This window comes from Ochotona curzoniae, unplaced genomic scaffold (genome assembly GCF_017591425.1).
Source record: "Ochotona curzoniae isolate NIBS_2020 unplaced genomic scaffold, NIBS_Ocur_1.0 contig_2210, whole genome shotgun sequence".
In the NCBI taxonomy this organism is placed as follows: Eukaryota; Metazoa; Chordata; class Mammalia; order Lagomorpha; family Ochotonidae; genus Ochotona; species Ochotona curzoniae.
In genome coordinates, this window is record NW_024465369.1 from 27,345,872 (window position 1) to 27,361,291 (window position 15,420).

General features: G+C 40.0%; 1 protein-coding gene across 1 annotated transcript in view; it reads right to left on the minus strand.

The window, feature by feature from the left end:
* The window catches only part of COBLL1 (cordon-bleu WH2 repeat protein like 1), a 133,935-nt gene that overhangs the window by 32,712 nt on the left and 85,803 nt on the right, over nt 1–15,420 (minus strand). Inside the window, exons 5-8 of the mRNA XM_040971998.1 lie at nt 11,082–11,310; nt 10,312–10,350; nt 4,462–4,559; nt 4,116–4,352 (exon numbers count right to left, since the gene is read on the minus strand). Coding sequence (XP_040827932.1) covers nt 4,116–4,352; nt 4,462–4,559; nt 10,312–10,350; nt 11,082–11,310 — 603 coding nt within the window. The remainder of the gene's footprint in view (nt 1–4,115; nt 4,353–4,461; nt 4,560–10,311; nt 10,351–11,081; nt 11,311–15,420) is intronic.

Consider the following 15,420-nt stretch of genomic DNA (forward strand, 5'->3'; position numbering starts at 1 on the left):
TACCAAAAAATTGCAGAAAAATATTTACTTACTTACAAATCAGAGTTATATGGAGGGGGGAGATGGACAAAGGGAGATGGATGGGAGAGAGAGACCAAAATTGAGATCTACTATCTGCTGGCTCACTCCCTAAACTGCCTCAACAGCCAGTCTAGGGCAGAGCTAAAGCCAGTAGCCAGCAACTTCGCTCAGGTCTCCTGAGCAGGTGCAGGTGCCTGAGCCCTTGGGCCTTCCTCTGCTGCACACTCAGGCACATTTGCAAGGAGTTAAATGAGAAAGCAGAATCAGCAGGGACTTGAAGCAAGTATCACAGATGGAGACTTCCCCAGCTATACCCAAGGCCAGCTCCAGGATATTAAAATACCACAGCACCAGTCCCTAGCTTGGGTCTTATTGAAACCACTCTTGAAACTGCACAACTAAGTCAGAAAATCAAGAACCTTATTAAAACTATTTCCAGAACAAGCTCAAAAATCACTACCCAAATATTTTAATGTGCTGGCATTAGGAAATGTCTCAGAGGAACGAGGCAAGTTATTAAATGGGGACTGCCAGACAGTATCAAATTCCAGATGAAGTCACTTATCAGTATGCCTTGACTAAGACAAACAGATCACTATGTCCTTAAAAGAATATCTGAAAGAAAATCAAAAGTTCAAAATGAGGAAAACTGCTTTTTGTATAAATTAGTCATGTACCGCTGATATTTATGTTGTCAGCTCTATATAACCTTGCCTATAAGAATTAAACATTTTCTACTTTAATATATTGAATATACCTCCAAAAATTTATTTCTGCTTAATTGACAGAAGCTTTGGGGGAAAAAAATTGAAAAATCAGACTGCTGTACATCTGTTAAACAGTGCACCCTTGTGGTCCACTTTTGCATTACAACTTCATAATTTGTGTTTTGTAAATTTAAAATCAATAAAAAAATATTCCTCAAAAGCAAACAGAAATTAAAGGGATAAAAGCATATACACAGTTATTCATGTCCTTACACAGTTATTTGGTCAGACTTTTACGTTACTTATATTTTTCTCAATAAAATCTCATTTAGATCACTAAGTAATTAACTTTCTGAAATTTTAAAATCAAAAAGTTTTCAATCAGCTATAATATGTTTACAATAACTATCTCTGATTTTTCAGTTTAAAACAACTAAGCAGTAAAATTCACCCAAAAAATCTGTTTTGCATAATTTGCTCAGTATCTACATCTGATTATACTAACAATTTCAATTCAAGAATGAACTACAATTTCTCATATGTAACTAACACATTATTGTTTAGCCATACAATTTCAACAGATCCAGCTCTTCTATAAATGCTTAGGGAATATCTTTCTTTGTGCTTTTGCTCTCTATGTCACCATCCCATCCACACCGATCCTTCTCTTCTGCGTTTCCTTTTCCTATAAGGACACCAGCCACTGGGTTGGGGTCCAACTGAAAGCTAAGACGATCTCATCTCCATTTCCTTGCCTTGTGTGTCAAACACTTTCTAAGAAGGTCACTTTCACTGATCTTTGGGGCTAGGACTTACAAGCATTTTGAGAGTTCAGGAACTCAATACAGAATAGATGTGTTCTCAGACAGACTGTAGGAAATACGGGAAAACACCTTGGTTTCAGCTACTGCCAAGACCAGACAAAGGAAGTGGTATCATGCAAAAACAACCAACCACAAAAAACCCAAGATTCCAAAACCAAAAGGGGCAATAAGAACTATCTCTAGACTAAAAAGAAGATAAAACAACACCAAGGGTGGCTGATCAAACACGACTAAACCCTTAAGGAAATTCAAGCTGGGATGCCCAGACTGTCACGTGATGCACACACACACACACACACACAGTTAACCACAGTCATAATTAAGAATTTTTGTAATGAATAATTTAAAAAAATGTTCTTTGGGTCTGGCGCCATAGCCTGTTGGCTAAATTCTCACCTTGCATGCCTGGGATCCCATATGGGTGTTGGTTAAGGTCCCGGTAACTCCACTTCCCATCCAGCTCCCTACTTGTGGTCTGGGAATGCAGTTGAGGATGGTCCAAATCTTTGGAACCCTGCACCCACATGGGAGACCCAGAAGAAGCTCCTTGTTTCTGGCTTCAGATCTGCTCAACTCGGGTCATTGTGGCCACTTAGGGAGTGAACCAGTGGACAGAAGATCCTTCTGTCTGTCCTTCTCTTAGTAGATCTGATTTTTAAATAAAAATAAATCAATCTTTTTAAAGTTTTTCATCTTTTCTCAGGAAAAACAAGTAATTCTGGGTCTCACTGCACAATACATCAAAGAACCATCCAGATGTCCAGATCAAAAGGAAACCATAATTAGCAAAATTCTATTAAGATGTGTAGTTTGCCAAAGGCAACATATTTAAAAAAGAAAAGAATGAAGGAAAGAGGATTCCTTCACACACGGGGCACCAGCTGGTCACAGCACAGAGGGTAAGAACCCAAAGCAGCAGCTCTCAGTGAGGTCACTGGGAGCACAGCAGACTACCGAACAGACAGAGGAAAGCTCCAGGGCCCAGAGCACAGAGCAAGCTCACTGCAAAAGACTGCATGAGGACAGCTGGGTTACACAGTCGTGAGCAGGGGCCAAGAGTTCTCTCTACACAAAGAAAAACAAGTCCTTTTGGTAGTTACTCAAGAACATAATAATTTCTATTCTTAAAACATAGTTTTGCAGTGCTTAAGAATATATAACACTTCTGGAAATGGTATTTTACACCGTGAAGGAATACTCCTAAAACATTTTACAGTACTTAGGAATATCCAACAACTGTGAACATGTAACCGACAGGAGGAAGGCTGTAACAGAGCTACAAGGATGGAAGGTTTGGACCTCTGACTCGGCCCTGCCTCCTTCACTTAGTCTGGTCTCTGTTTCCTGCCTGTGCCCAGATGCACAGAATCTTCACATCTGAGAGTGTAAACAGGAAATGCCTAATAACTTATATGGGGACAAGACTGATGCTTTTAGCATCTGAAAAAAGATCTTCCTGATTTTTGAGATGAGTTTAATATCATAGACAAGAAAATCTTAGAATTAAGACAATTCAGTAGATGACTTTCCAGGTAACTCTCAGTGGCCATCCTATTAATCATAGCTAACAGTAATTATTAATCCACTGGAGCATTGACTTTCCAAGTTTCAAAGAGGAAAATTTAATTCTTCAACTAAATTTTAAAAATATTATTGGTGTTCCAAACATTACAAAATGTTTATATGGTCTCAGGTTCAATCACATTTATTTTCAAAAGCATTTATATTCTACAAGAGTAAAGCAAGAAATGTACACTTTGTGTAGCCATGAAAGTACTTGGCAATTGGATCCCTATAAATGGTATACTCAGAAAAATCTGGCATTAAAGGGGAGTAACAACAACTCTAAGACAAAGACCCAGCTAGAACAATGCTTTGAACATGGTAAGTAAATATAATTCACTGTGTGCAAAAGTATTTTTTTAATTGGACATTATTTGTATACCAGACAACAGGATTCTCCCCAAAGAAACTCATGCAGGGGAAAATACATGCATTTAGAAATCTATGAACACAGCATAAAGACTGAACTGGTTTTTGGAAAATTGTTCAAAACCTAAGCACTGCGTGGTCCCTTACGGCCACATGGGCCCCAAGGAGTTCCAGGCTCCTGCCTTGAGTGTGGCCCAGCCTCAGTGTTTTGAGTGCTTGGGGACTGAACCATAGGACAAAAGTCATTCTCTTTTTCTATTCTTTCCCCTCCCCTTTGTCTTTCAAATATAAGGAAAGTTAATAAAAAAGCTTTCAGTATGACCGTTTCCAAATTTATGCATCAAGTTCTCCAGGATGAGCTTCAGTAAAACAGGCCTTGACATATACAGATATAGGATTTGCTTGAATATAAAAGCTACTTAAAATAGACACTTCTTTTGTACTGCATCAGAGAAATGTTCAAACAGAAAGACTCTTCCAATCCCAATTCCATTAGCAATTACTTATTCCTCCTATTAAACCCTGTAACCACTACTAACCTTCTATGGATTTTCTGTTAAAAAAAGTCACAAGTGGGAAAACAGAATACACCAGATATTCCCCATCCTCGAACGACAGCACCGCTACACACCTTATCATTTTCATCCACACTCGTGGACTTCACCATGCGGGAAGCTGGCCTCTCCTGGATGCGTGCCAGGTCGTGCGGCTCGCTCTGAGATGCTGGCATGGGTGGCAACGGAGCCCGCCTCTTCTTGGGTGCCTCTGAAGGCAGCGTGTTTGAGATGTATGGCTTGGAAATGGTGTTGGACCTTGCAAAAGTTGGGCGGTGTTTATTTATCAGAGGGGTGGCCGGGGCACTTGCAGTCTAAGGGAAGAATTGAGAGGTAATAATTACGTGTGATTTGAAGATTACAAAACACAATTTGAAACAGGATTTGAAGACTCTTGCAAATGCTTCAGAAGAGAATACTTACTTGCTCTCGCTTCTTCTTGCTGCGTTGGAAAAAACTGAAAAACCCCTTATTTTCCTTCTCCTTCATGAAGTCCAGGTTTTGTGGTATTTGGCAGGACTCTAAAATAGAATAACATATTACTTCACAAATGGGGATGAATGCTCACTCCTGAGGTTTTCTTACACTGCCTTCCCTTTAAGGAAACACTTAGTGATTAAAGGGTCTAACTAAAGTGAGTTAGAAGCCAGGCACCTTAAATCTTATTAAATTCTCAAAGTAACAAGCAGATACTGTTCCAATTTCACAGCAGAAGACTAAGATACACACAGGAGCAACAACCAGAAAATGACAAAGCAAAGATAATGAACTCAATGCACCGTAACCGAGTCTGTGTCTTGCACATAATTACCAACACTTCAAGGACAGAAGTAAAAGGCTTGTTTCAAATTCCATGTTATGAAGCTGCTGCCATACTGTTTGTCCCTTTGTCTGATTAATGTAATTTCAGCCTTTACTATCATGAATTTTTTTTTAAATGTCAGTTATATTTTGTTTGTCTCCTACATCTGTGTTTCTCATTTTTAGATTCGACCATCCTTGGCATTTGAAAAAGCAATTGCATCTGTAATCACCACACACAGGCCTCTGTTGTCATTCCCTCCAGGGGTGGGGGCAATGTCTGGCCTGTTGTGTATCATGTAAGGTCTTCCTGTGAAATCCTTTGGTCTGATCCTACCAAGGCAACCACAGGCAGGATTCGAAAATCTGTAACTCTACAATACAACACGCTAATTTTAAGTTGGTAATCTTGTAAGGGCTGTGAGTACTGATATGGACATCTAAATGGGCCTTGGCAGAAAATACTTCCCCATCCCTGCAATAGAGTATAACAGCTATGTACATATCATGTGAATATTATCAGATATTATAATAATCTAGAGATGGTAGAAAACACACGGGTGAATACTCACTGGCTATTGAGTATCTGTACAATATTTAAACCGTGGGGGTTCCTAGACAGCTTCCTACAGTCCTAAAGTGAAGACTGTATCTAGCTCTTTGTAAAATGCTTCAAACACGTTGCCTCTTTAATCTACTGTTCTTCACGAGGACATCTGACAGTGTCTTGGGAACATCTTCACCGTCAAGACTGGGGATGAGTTTGGGAGGATCTGCTGTGGCATCTAGGGGTAAAGGCTACTGATGGTGTAGGCCAGTTCTGCACTTACGACAGTCCTCCTTACCCAAGAATTCTTGGCACCTTCGATGAGAAGCCTCACTTCAAGCAGAATAATAAATGCAAAAACACTGAGGCTGCACGTGCAGTATTTCTTTAAAATTCCGCAGAAAGTATTCAGTGTCAACTGAACGGGCCTATAGACTGACAATCCAATAGAGCAAAGCTGCCACGGCCCAGACTGCATTTCTCAGTATTAGGAACCATGAGTGCTTGAGAATGGTTGAATCTTTGTTGGGTCAAGGAACACACAAGATGAATTTGGAACTCCTAGATACAGCAGAGAGCAAGCCATCCAAGACCCTTGGAGTCATGCTTGAAGGATACAGGACCTAGCCTGATATAGTTCTTATTAACAAGAAAGCAGGACACTTTGGGCATCATTAGAATAATTCAGGGGGCTGGTACTGTGGCAAAGTACGTAAAGACTCTGTCAGCAGTGCTGGCAATGCAAATCAGTACCTGTTTAAGTTTTAGTTATTCCACTTCTGATCCAGCAGCCTGCTAATGTACCTGAGAAAGTAGTGTAGTATGGGCCAAGTCCTTAAGTACCAGCACCCACACGAGACCCAGAAGTAGCTCCTTGACTCAAGCTTGGCCCCACCCTGGCCACTGAAGCCATCTGTGCAATCAAACAGCAGATGAAACATCTTTCTCCTCTCTCTGTAACTAAATCTCTCTCTCTCATACACACACACACACACACACATGCTTCTATTATAGTTATTATGATTCAATTCCATCTTGACAGTCAAATGGCTGAAATTGGGAGGTTTCCATTTTTTTGGGGGGGAACATCTCAGCTAATAAGTAAAAAAATATTGCATCAAAATAGCACCCATTTCTGACTCATAATGAACAAGATACAATGACAATAGAGGGCTAACATCAGAAAAAAAATCTGGGAATACATAACACACCTATAATGTATTCTTGCAAAACATCTCACCTAGAGACCTGATCAAGTCTCTCAAACAATCAATTTACAGGAAATAAAGGGGGCGGGGAAGAAACATGTTAAGTGACACCACGGGATGCAATTAACAAAATTACTGCTGTGATAACTCTAAGACAAATGATGTGGCTTCTTAAAATTTAAAAAAATGTAAATTTTTCTTTGCAGAGAAATTTTTCTTCTGCAGAGAAACATGGGCTTTATGGCAAATTATGTAACTTCAATGACACTGGAAACAAAGCACTGTGTGTCAACATCTGACAAATTCTAATTTTGGAATAAATACATGTTCTTATTGCTTTCACTTAAAGTAAGTGTGTAGGGGCTTGTGTCATGATACAGTAGGCTAAGTATCTGGCTGCAGCATCAGGGTCCCATTTGGGTACAGGTTTGTATTCCAGTTGCTCCATTTCCCACCCAGCTCCCTGATTATGGCCTGGAAAAATAGCAGAAGATGGTCCAAGTCCTTGGGTACACTCGGGAGACCCATTGTTTATAAATATCTTACTTTTCTGCTGACCTTTATCTGTGTCTCTTCGCTGGATTCTTTCTCACACAAAGAATCCACAAGAAGCTGGACAAAACCTAGCAAAGGCCACCGCCACAACACTCACACTAGTTAACTTCTAAATCTGCACCCAGCTCTAACTGGGAATTACTACAAACCAGAGTTCAGTCTGAGACAGCAAAGGCTTACTTAGAAGAGCAACTCAAACATCGTATTTCCTATTTCTAAAAGAGAGGCTAGAAGCAACTGCATGCAATGTTCTCTGATACCAGAAAAGTAGGGGGGCTAAGAGGAGTTACTCTATGATAGTACTTGGAATGACCTTTTGGATGCTGATGCTGTGAAAGACACTCCTTAATTTTATTATTCCATTCTCTATAGCTCACAACATAAAAGCCTCAATAAAACACACAGCTCCATGAATGGATGAGATATTAGAAATCAAAGCATTTAATACTCTGAATGAGTCCAAAAGTGAATGGAGACTTTAAGGTTGACTATGTCAGCCAATGGACATTGAAAGTGTCCTTGGCCACGGGGAAATGGTGTGCCTTCAGAGGCCAAGAACTCTGAGGTTACCCACCCCCATTTGGATCTAACACTTGGGATGCAAGAAGCCCAAATCCTGCCCTGCAGGATCCAAGGTCATCGGAACGACCACCAGGAGCACTGAGCGGTCCGCAGAAACAGAAGGACAGTAAACTTCCTTCGGAACTAGGAAGAGGAGCTTTCTCTGGTCCTTGTCTGGTTCCGACTTTGGGTCCCAACCTTCACTGGCAATGATCATCAGCATCGCTCCAGAAACCCCTCAAAACTGACAAACAAACAAATAAACAAACAAAAAAAAAACTAGAACAGACAGAGAACAACAAGGAAAGCTTAGAAACAGAAAGGAAACTGTCAGTAGGGATGCACTTATATCTCACTAGGTGGGAGACAAAGATTAGTTACTCCTCACTAGGGTATTGAAGATTTCTCTGCACACCCCTCCTAAAACTGTTCATCTAAACTGTTGACATGTCTTGTTATAGAGTTAGACTACCTGAAAAACAGCCAGGTTCAGCAAAATCATGCTTCAACGCTATAAACTGCTAAATACTAAAATTAAAATAGACATGAGACAGCTGAATAGTAATCCATAGCCATTTTAAGGTGTATAGAAACCAGTTATATATAAACTAATAATTGAAATCTCAATGTAGAAGTTACAGGATGTGGTTCAGAACTTGCATTCTTTTTTTTCCTCTCTCTTTTAACATATTGGTTACTCAATACCATGTCAACTAATTCCATAACATTATAAGATGTTACTGATGTAATGTCGGGGCTTTTAATGATCGGGATGATACTCTGCTGGCTCTACCTTCAGACCAGAAATGGTCTCCCCAAGAAACGAATGAACTTATCTGGACAATAAGATGCTGGACTTTATACTTGGTAGATGCTTGCAATGAAAGAATCTCAACTGAATTTGGACTGTGGTAATGCAACAACATGGAGGAATCCACCGGGGGAAGGGAAATCCCAGTGCTACAAAACTGTGTCACATAATGCAATGTAATCAATAAAAAAATAGTGTCCTTGGATCAGTAAGACCAACATTTCAGAACTATAGAAACCACATGGGCAGAATCCTCAAAGCATGTGCCACAGTCATGACCCTGGGTTAATACTGGGTGTTCATTCCCCAACCCCGGTACTGAGGTTATTGGATGGCTGGGTGTGGCTTCTTCCCTTATCTCCTCCTTCCACCAGATACAGGAAGAAGAAATAGAAAAGTTGGAATGCCTTTCTGGGGCTCAGCACTGTGCCACAACAGGTAAAGCAGCCAGCTGTTTCTTCTCCTAGCTGCTCTGTTTCCAATCTAGCTCCCTGATAATGTACCTAGGAAAGTGGCAGAAGATGATCCAAGTGCTTGGGGCCCTGTAATCTCATGGGAGACCCAGAAAAAGGTCCTTATACCTGGTTTCTAACCAGTCCATCTCCAGCCCTCAGGGCCATTTGGAGAGTGAATCAGCAATGGAGTATTATCTCTCTCTTCTCTCTTCCTGCCTCCCTTTCTTTCTATAACCAATCAAATCAATTTTTAAACCAAAAAATTAAAATGCCTCTTCTGTTTTGTAGCTAGGATCCACATTGAGATCATAAAAATTTTCAACTTTCTTCATTTGGCAATTTTTATGCTAGCCACTGATTATAGAGAATCATGCTATTTAAATTTATGCAGGTTTAAGTTTCGGAATGCAGTGTATCAATAAGGTTCAAAAACTAGCAAAGACAGGATTCCAAAAATGTATAATATATATATATATTTGTAAAGTTTACTAAAGTTTTTATTTAAAGTAGGACAGTAATTATTACTGTAATCAATTATCTGAACACATCCTTTTTCAAAAGGAAAAGTTTTAGACTTTATTATCAAAAATCTTAATAAAGCTTTTCTACATGAAAGCAATAATGACCGTTATAGAATTTCATCATATAAATATGGGAAAGTTACTTTCACTGTTAGTTTCCAAAGGTTTTTATATATGCTTTCATATGTAAGTTCTTTAAAGGTTTTATATATTAAGTTTTTACATATAAGTTCATTAAAAATGAGATTCAAATGAAATGTTCATTTTGCTTGAACTTTCTGAACCCCTCTCCTATTTCTTCCCAGATTATTACACAGAAGATGTTTTTCCACATACTATATTAAACACATTATTACGCTTTAAAAGTTGGTGTTAGCATAAGCGTTTTCCATGACGCTACAGAATGTTCTTGAGTTCAGGGCTGCAAAGCTTCCTTGTGATGAACATGTCATCACCATTCTGCATAATCATTGGATGAAAATTCGATATCCTTCCACACCATGTGGAACATCTACCAAATAAAGATTTCAACAAAGTCATTTTTCTTGCTTGAGAAAAATACAGCTTTGCTATGATCTCAGGATCATATGGTTTTTTTAAACATTTACTGAAATAAAATTATTTTAATTCAATTCAGAAAACGAGAGGAGGGCCTACAAATTAAGGAAATTAAAACCAGTTTTTCTAAGCTAAAATTTCTTACAGGACATATGGATTAGTAACGTTAAAAAACAAAACAGGTTAAAGTAGATGCTTATTTTTGTGATTTACCCAATTTTATGCTATAATTTCTTTGTATTAATGTACATCTTACCTTGTAAAGATGATTTATTGAAGGCAGTAGCAGAAGCAGCTACAGAAGGAGGGGGTAAAAGAGGGTAAATGGACTGTAAAGACATTGCTGATGTAGTCTACAGATTACAAAATACCACAACCTGTGAAAAACAACTCCAGCTTTCGAAGCACTGAATATGTAACTGTCCCCTTCACCAAACTTTCACTTCTTTCAGCAAAAGAGATTTATATTAAATCAACACATTTGCATATTTTATGAGATCATATAAATCAACATTATCTAAGATCACCAAAATTTAATATTTCTGTAGATGAATACTGCAAGCTATTTTACAAATTTTGGGAGTTAGATCAATTTCATACGCCAGTTTACTTTGGGGCTAACCTTTTACAGAAATTTGGCAAGCAACATTCAAACTTAAATAATTGACTCAGATGAAACTACAGTGAATCTGTAGTAACTTACCCCTAAAAAGAACAATGAATTTATGCATAAAAACTTAGTTTCTGTCAAACCTCAAAGTCATAAAGAATTTAAATGTCACTAAAAAAACCTGTGGGCAGAAAACCATAAAATCTAGATGAAAGCTAAAAAGACATGTTTTCATTCTAATTTCAATCACTGAATTTAACTTGATTTGTAATTTTTTTCTCTTCTCTCTATATATATATATATTTACTTCTCTCAGTAGGATTCATGGACTTTCCATCTTGAACTTGAGAACACCTCTGTGTAAGAACAATGCCCATTTATACATCCTGGTAAATGAATCAACAGACCTCACTTACCTCTGCTGATGTCCATGGCATATAATTCTCTTAGTCCCAGGTCATTGAGAGATCTTGTTAAGTCGAGAGGCTCCTGAGACTGGTAATCTTTGAGCAACAGTGTGTGTGATGGATCAAAGTCACACTTGCTACAGATGATAGGGGTGAGCTCCTGGAGCGGCGCATGCGGGTTCACTCTCACTATTGCCTTCTGGGTTTTTTTAAAATTGATGACTACTCTCACAGTTTTCTGAAACACAATAGAGCCATACGGTCACCTTGATTTACTACTATGACATTTTCAACAATGAAGCAATATACAATTAAGTATTCATATCATAAACAGTAATGTTCTATTTTTGGTGAAGTTCTCTTCTTCTTCGTGTTTCATAAGTCCAAAGCAGATTCTTAGAAATAAATATGAGTTTGCTGATAAGACAATCCAGGTTAAATTCACAATGTTAGTATAGGAAAATATTATGTAGATGTCAGTCCAAAAGGGAAAAAGACTCAGTATTTTTAAATTAAACTTTATTTTTTTTTATTGGAAAGTCAGATTTACAGTGAGGAGGAGAGACAGAGAGGAAGATCTTCGATCTGATGAATCACTCCCCAAGTGGCCGCAATGGCCAGAGTCGAGCCAATTCGAAGGCAGGAGCCTAGAGCTTCTTCTGGGTCTCCTACATAGAGAAAGTGTCCCAAGGCTTTGGGCTCTTTACTGCCTTCCCAGGCCACAAGCAGGGAACTGGATGGGAAGTGGGTCTGCGGGGATTAGAACCGGTGCCCATATGGAATCCCAGTGTGAACAAGGTAAGGACTTTAGCTGCTAGTCTGCTGCCCCGGGCCCAAAACTTAGTATTTCATTCCTCGAAACATTTACTTCATAATTACTAAATAACAATACAGAATCACACATGTTCTCTCTCACATGGTTTGTAAATCACTGAAATTAGAGAGGGAGTTTTTTTTTAACCACTAATATTTCTGTGTTCTTCTCAATTCAAGATGCAGTAAGATCATCCATGAAAATAGATTTGGTAACTGGTCATAGTGCTTAATCAGTAAATGAATATTAGCTATTATAACTATTCTTTATGGCTGTTTTTATGATAATTATGGTGTCATTTAAAATATCAGTAAAATCATTACATGTTCTTTATTCAGGTATCTGCAAATAATTCAAAATAACTGCCAGATTTGAAGCATCTAATCATTTTGATATAACTGATTAAATTTTGAGTCAAATGAAACTCAACTACATGGGCTCATGCTAAGTAAACTCTACAGTTTGTAGATTTTCAGACATTTGCTCCCAAAATGAAAATCTCATTTCACAACAAAATAAAGCTATTTGCAAGTAGATAAACAATGTGAACATGCAATAATGATATGCCTATACAGAAAGCAGCCTAATAGGCTAATATTTAATATTCAATCCTATATTACAGAAAGTCATTCAGCAATTGTAGGCTCCTCTCTAGGTTGCCTTGTACCTAGGAAAGTGTTCCATTGCTGGGAGAAAAGCAGCCAAAAGATGGCAGGCACTCTGGGCTAACATAATGCCAACTTTGTGTTAACTATACCAGTACCAGCATAGTTGCCTATTCTTCCTCCTTTATTATTATTATTTTTAAGCTGTGTGGTGGGTAAGACAGGGAATATTGGGCTGGGACACACCACTCTGGCCCCCAAGCAGGGGCATGGTAAACTGCCTGGGAAAGGGAATCTGCAGACATGTTGGAGTGGGAGCAGTTAAGGGCATGTTTGACAGGGCAGGAATGACTTCCAGGGGCTCCCACAGAGACAGGGTGAATTAGAGCAGAAAGACTGGAGAGCATATCTAGGTCAGGGCAAGGCACCCTCCCATGTGGGAGACCCAGGATGGGCTAAAGAGCATGAACCACCATCCACTGGTGCTCTCAAAAGCTCGAGCTGGAGGGCATACGAGGCTGGGCAAGGCAGCAGTGCCCACTGAATGTGTCAGAGTTGGCAGGGGACATGTAAGGCTGGATCGCAGCACTTACAAGAACATGGGAGAAACGCATCTGGGGGAAGATTCTGTAGGGGACTTGTGGGCTCACCTCAACGTGACAGCAGTACCTGGTGACAGGCCAAGCTAGGCTAGACCTTGGAATTTACCTGACAGGAACCCACCTGATGCTTGGGGCTGGGATGAGAAGGCTGGACAAGGCTGCAACACCCACTGGCACATACAAAAGTTGGGACTGAGAGTAGACCATGTCACTTAGAACCACAGCACCTGAGATCCAAAGCTAGGAGCAGGTCTGGTAGGAGAACTTGGAAAACTTCCCTACTAGGCAACGGCTCCCTCTGCATAGCACAAGAGCCTGAGCTGGGGGTGGGCCAGGCCAGGTCAGGTCAGACTACAGCATTTGTAGGCATTTCTGTGAGCCAGGACTGGAGACAGGCTGGGTTGGGCCAGGTTCCAGCACCCACCAGCATGCACGACAGCCAGGACAGGGTTTGGGCTGCATCTGGCAGGGCTAAAGAGCAACACCTGCCAGCAGGAGCTGAGACTGCAGGTAGACCATGCCAAGCTGATTTGAAGTATTCACGAGTACATGCAAGAGAAACAGGTCTGGGAACAGGCCTGCTAGGGAAGTTTGGTGGACTCCTCTGCTAGGCTGTAGCTACCACTGCTGAGTTTAGGAACCAGGACTGTGGGAAAACCAGCTGGGCTGCAGCTCCTGATGGTGAAAGTGAGCATGAGTGCCAGGGCTTGGGGGCAGAACAGATTGCTCAAGGTAGTGCCTGTGAGCCTGTGCCTGTGGGGTAGATCTGAAGGCAGGGTGGGCTAAGCTAAGCTCCAGCACCCATGGGTGAACCTGAAAGCTGATGAGATGTGAACTGGACCAGGCTAGGATACAGCACATGCCAGCAAACACAAAAGCTCTGGCTGAAGGTAGGCCTGGTGGGGCTTGGGGTGGGGCACGTCACACTGAGTAGGTAGTACCCATCAGTTAGTGAGATTTGGGGCTGGAGGTGGAACTGACCAGGTAGCTGAATCCACTGGTATGTGTGTTGGCTGGTGCAGGTAAGGGACTGAATCTGACCCTGCACAAGCTGGCACACTCTAAAGTCTGAGGCCACCCTCCAGGCAAGGCTTCTCCCCAAGCAGATCTCTGGATTCAAATCCTGGCCACAGGGAAAATCAGAATATAGGTGGTCTGACATTAGAGTGCATCTACGGAATCTAGTCCTCCTCAGTTGCTGATGTCTGTGTGGTGAACTACCTGCCCAGATGCACACAGCGGACATGACAGCCAGCTCATCTAGGTTGGCAGAGGACATTGAGTGCCTCATCAGAGGATGGAAAAAAGAACAGGTTGGACAACTCTTGTGGCCATGCTTTGCAGTAAGTGTCTCTGCCTGTGTATGCACACTGAGGTGGGCATTAGTCAGATGGTAGACCACGGAAAGATTTTCGCAACTCTGGTGCAATGAAGCCGACAATGTCTCAGAGATCTCAAAAACATTCAAGTAACACTTTAGAACATTCTTCCCCACATCAGGGTCTCTAAGGCATCATCAAATGACTGTCCCCATCCAGGGATGTGGATGTAGTTTGACAAAAGGAGAGGAAAATCCTCTCCTATCCCCCAGCCAACCAGCAAAATAAAAAAAAACTGAAATATTTGTCCCATCCACCTTCCTTCACACCTGACCCTCCCCACTCTAATTAGAGGCCCACATGGGCATGTATCCCGCTTAAATATGTAAACAATATTAAAAATAAAAATAAAAAATTTACCTCCATGCACCCTCAGAAAGTTATTAAATTTCAATATTGTTTTTAAAACTTTGTCAATGTTTGATTAAAATCTTCATGAAAAGGTGAGAATGTGTAGAGAAGTCATATAAATTACCTATATATTTAACATGCAAGCATTTCTATGTTTTCATAAGTGAAAAATGGTTGGTGTTCATAATAAAAGCCTATTTCTTAATATCTATATATTTCTGCAATTTTGCTAAGATTCAAACATTAAACCAAAGCATTGTATGCCATCAATTAATAATACAGACATTAAGTTGCAAGTGATTTTTTTTTCAAGTATATAGAATCTAAGAAAGTACATTAAGCAACACTTACAGGGACTTTCATTTAAAATTCTAATGCTTTCCTGTAAGTCTAAAAAAATTAAGAGCAGCTTAAAATACAGATCACTAATATATTTCAGAAGCTTCATGGATCATTTTAAAGCATCTAGAGTCTGAAGTGCGTATCTAAAGTCTAGTTACGCATCAATACCAACTGGATCCTCAAGAAAGTATCATCAGAAAACATAACAGCTTTATTCACATCCAATTCGCTCAGAAAGTCAAGTTTTGTTTCATT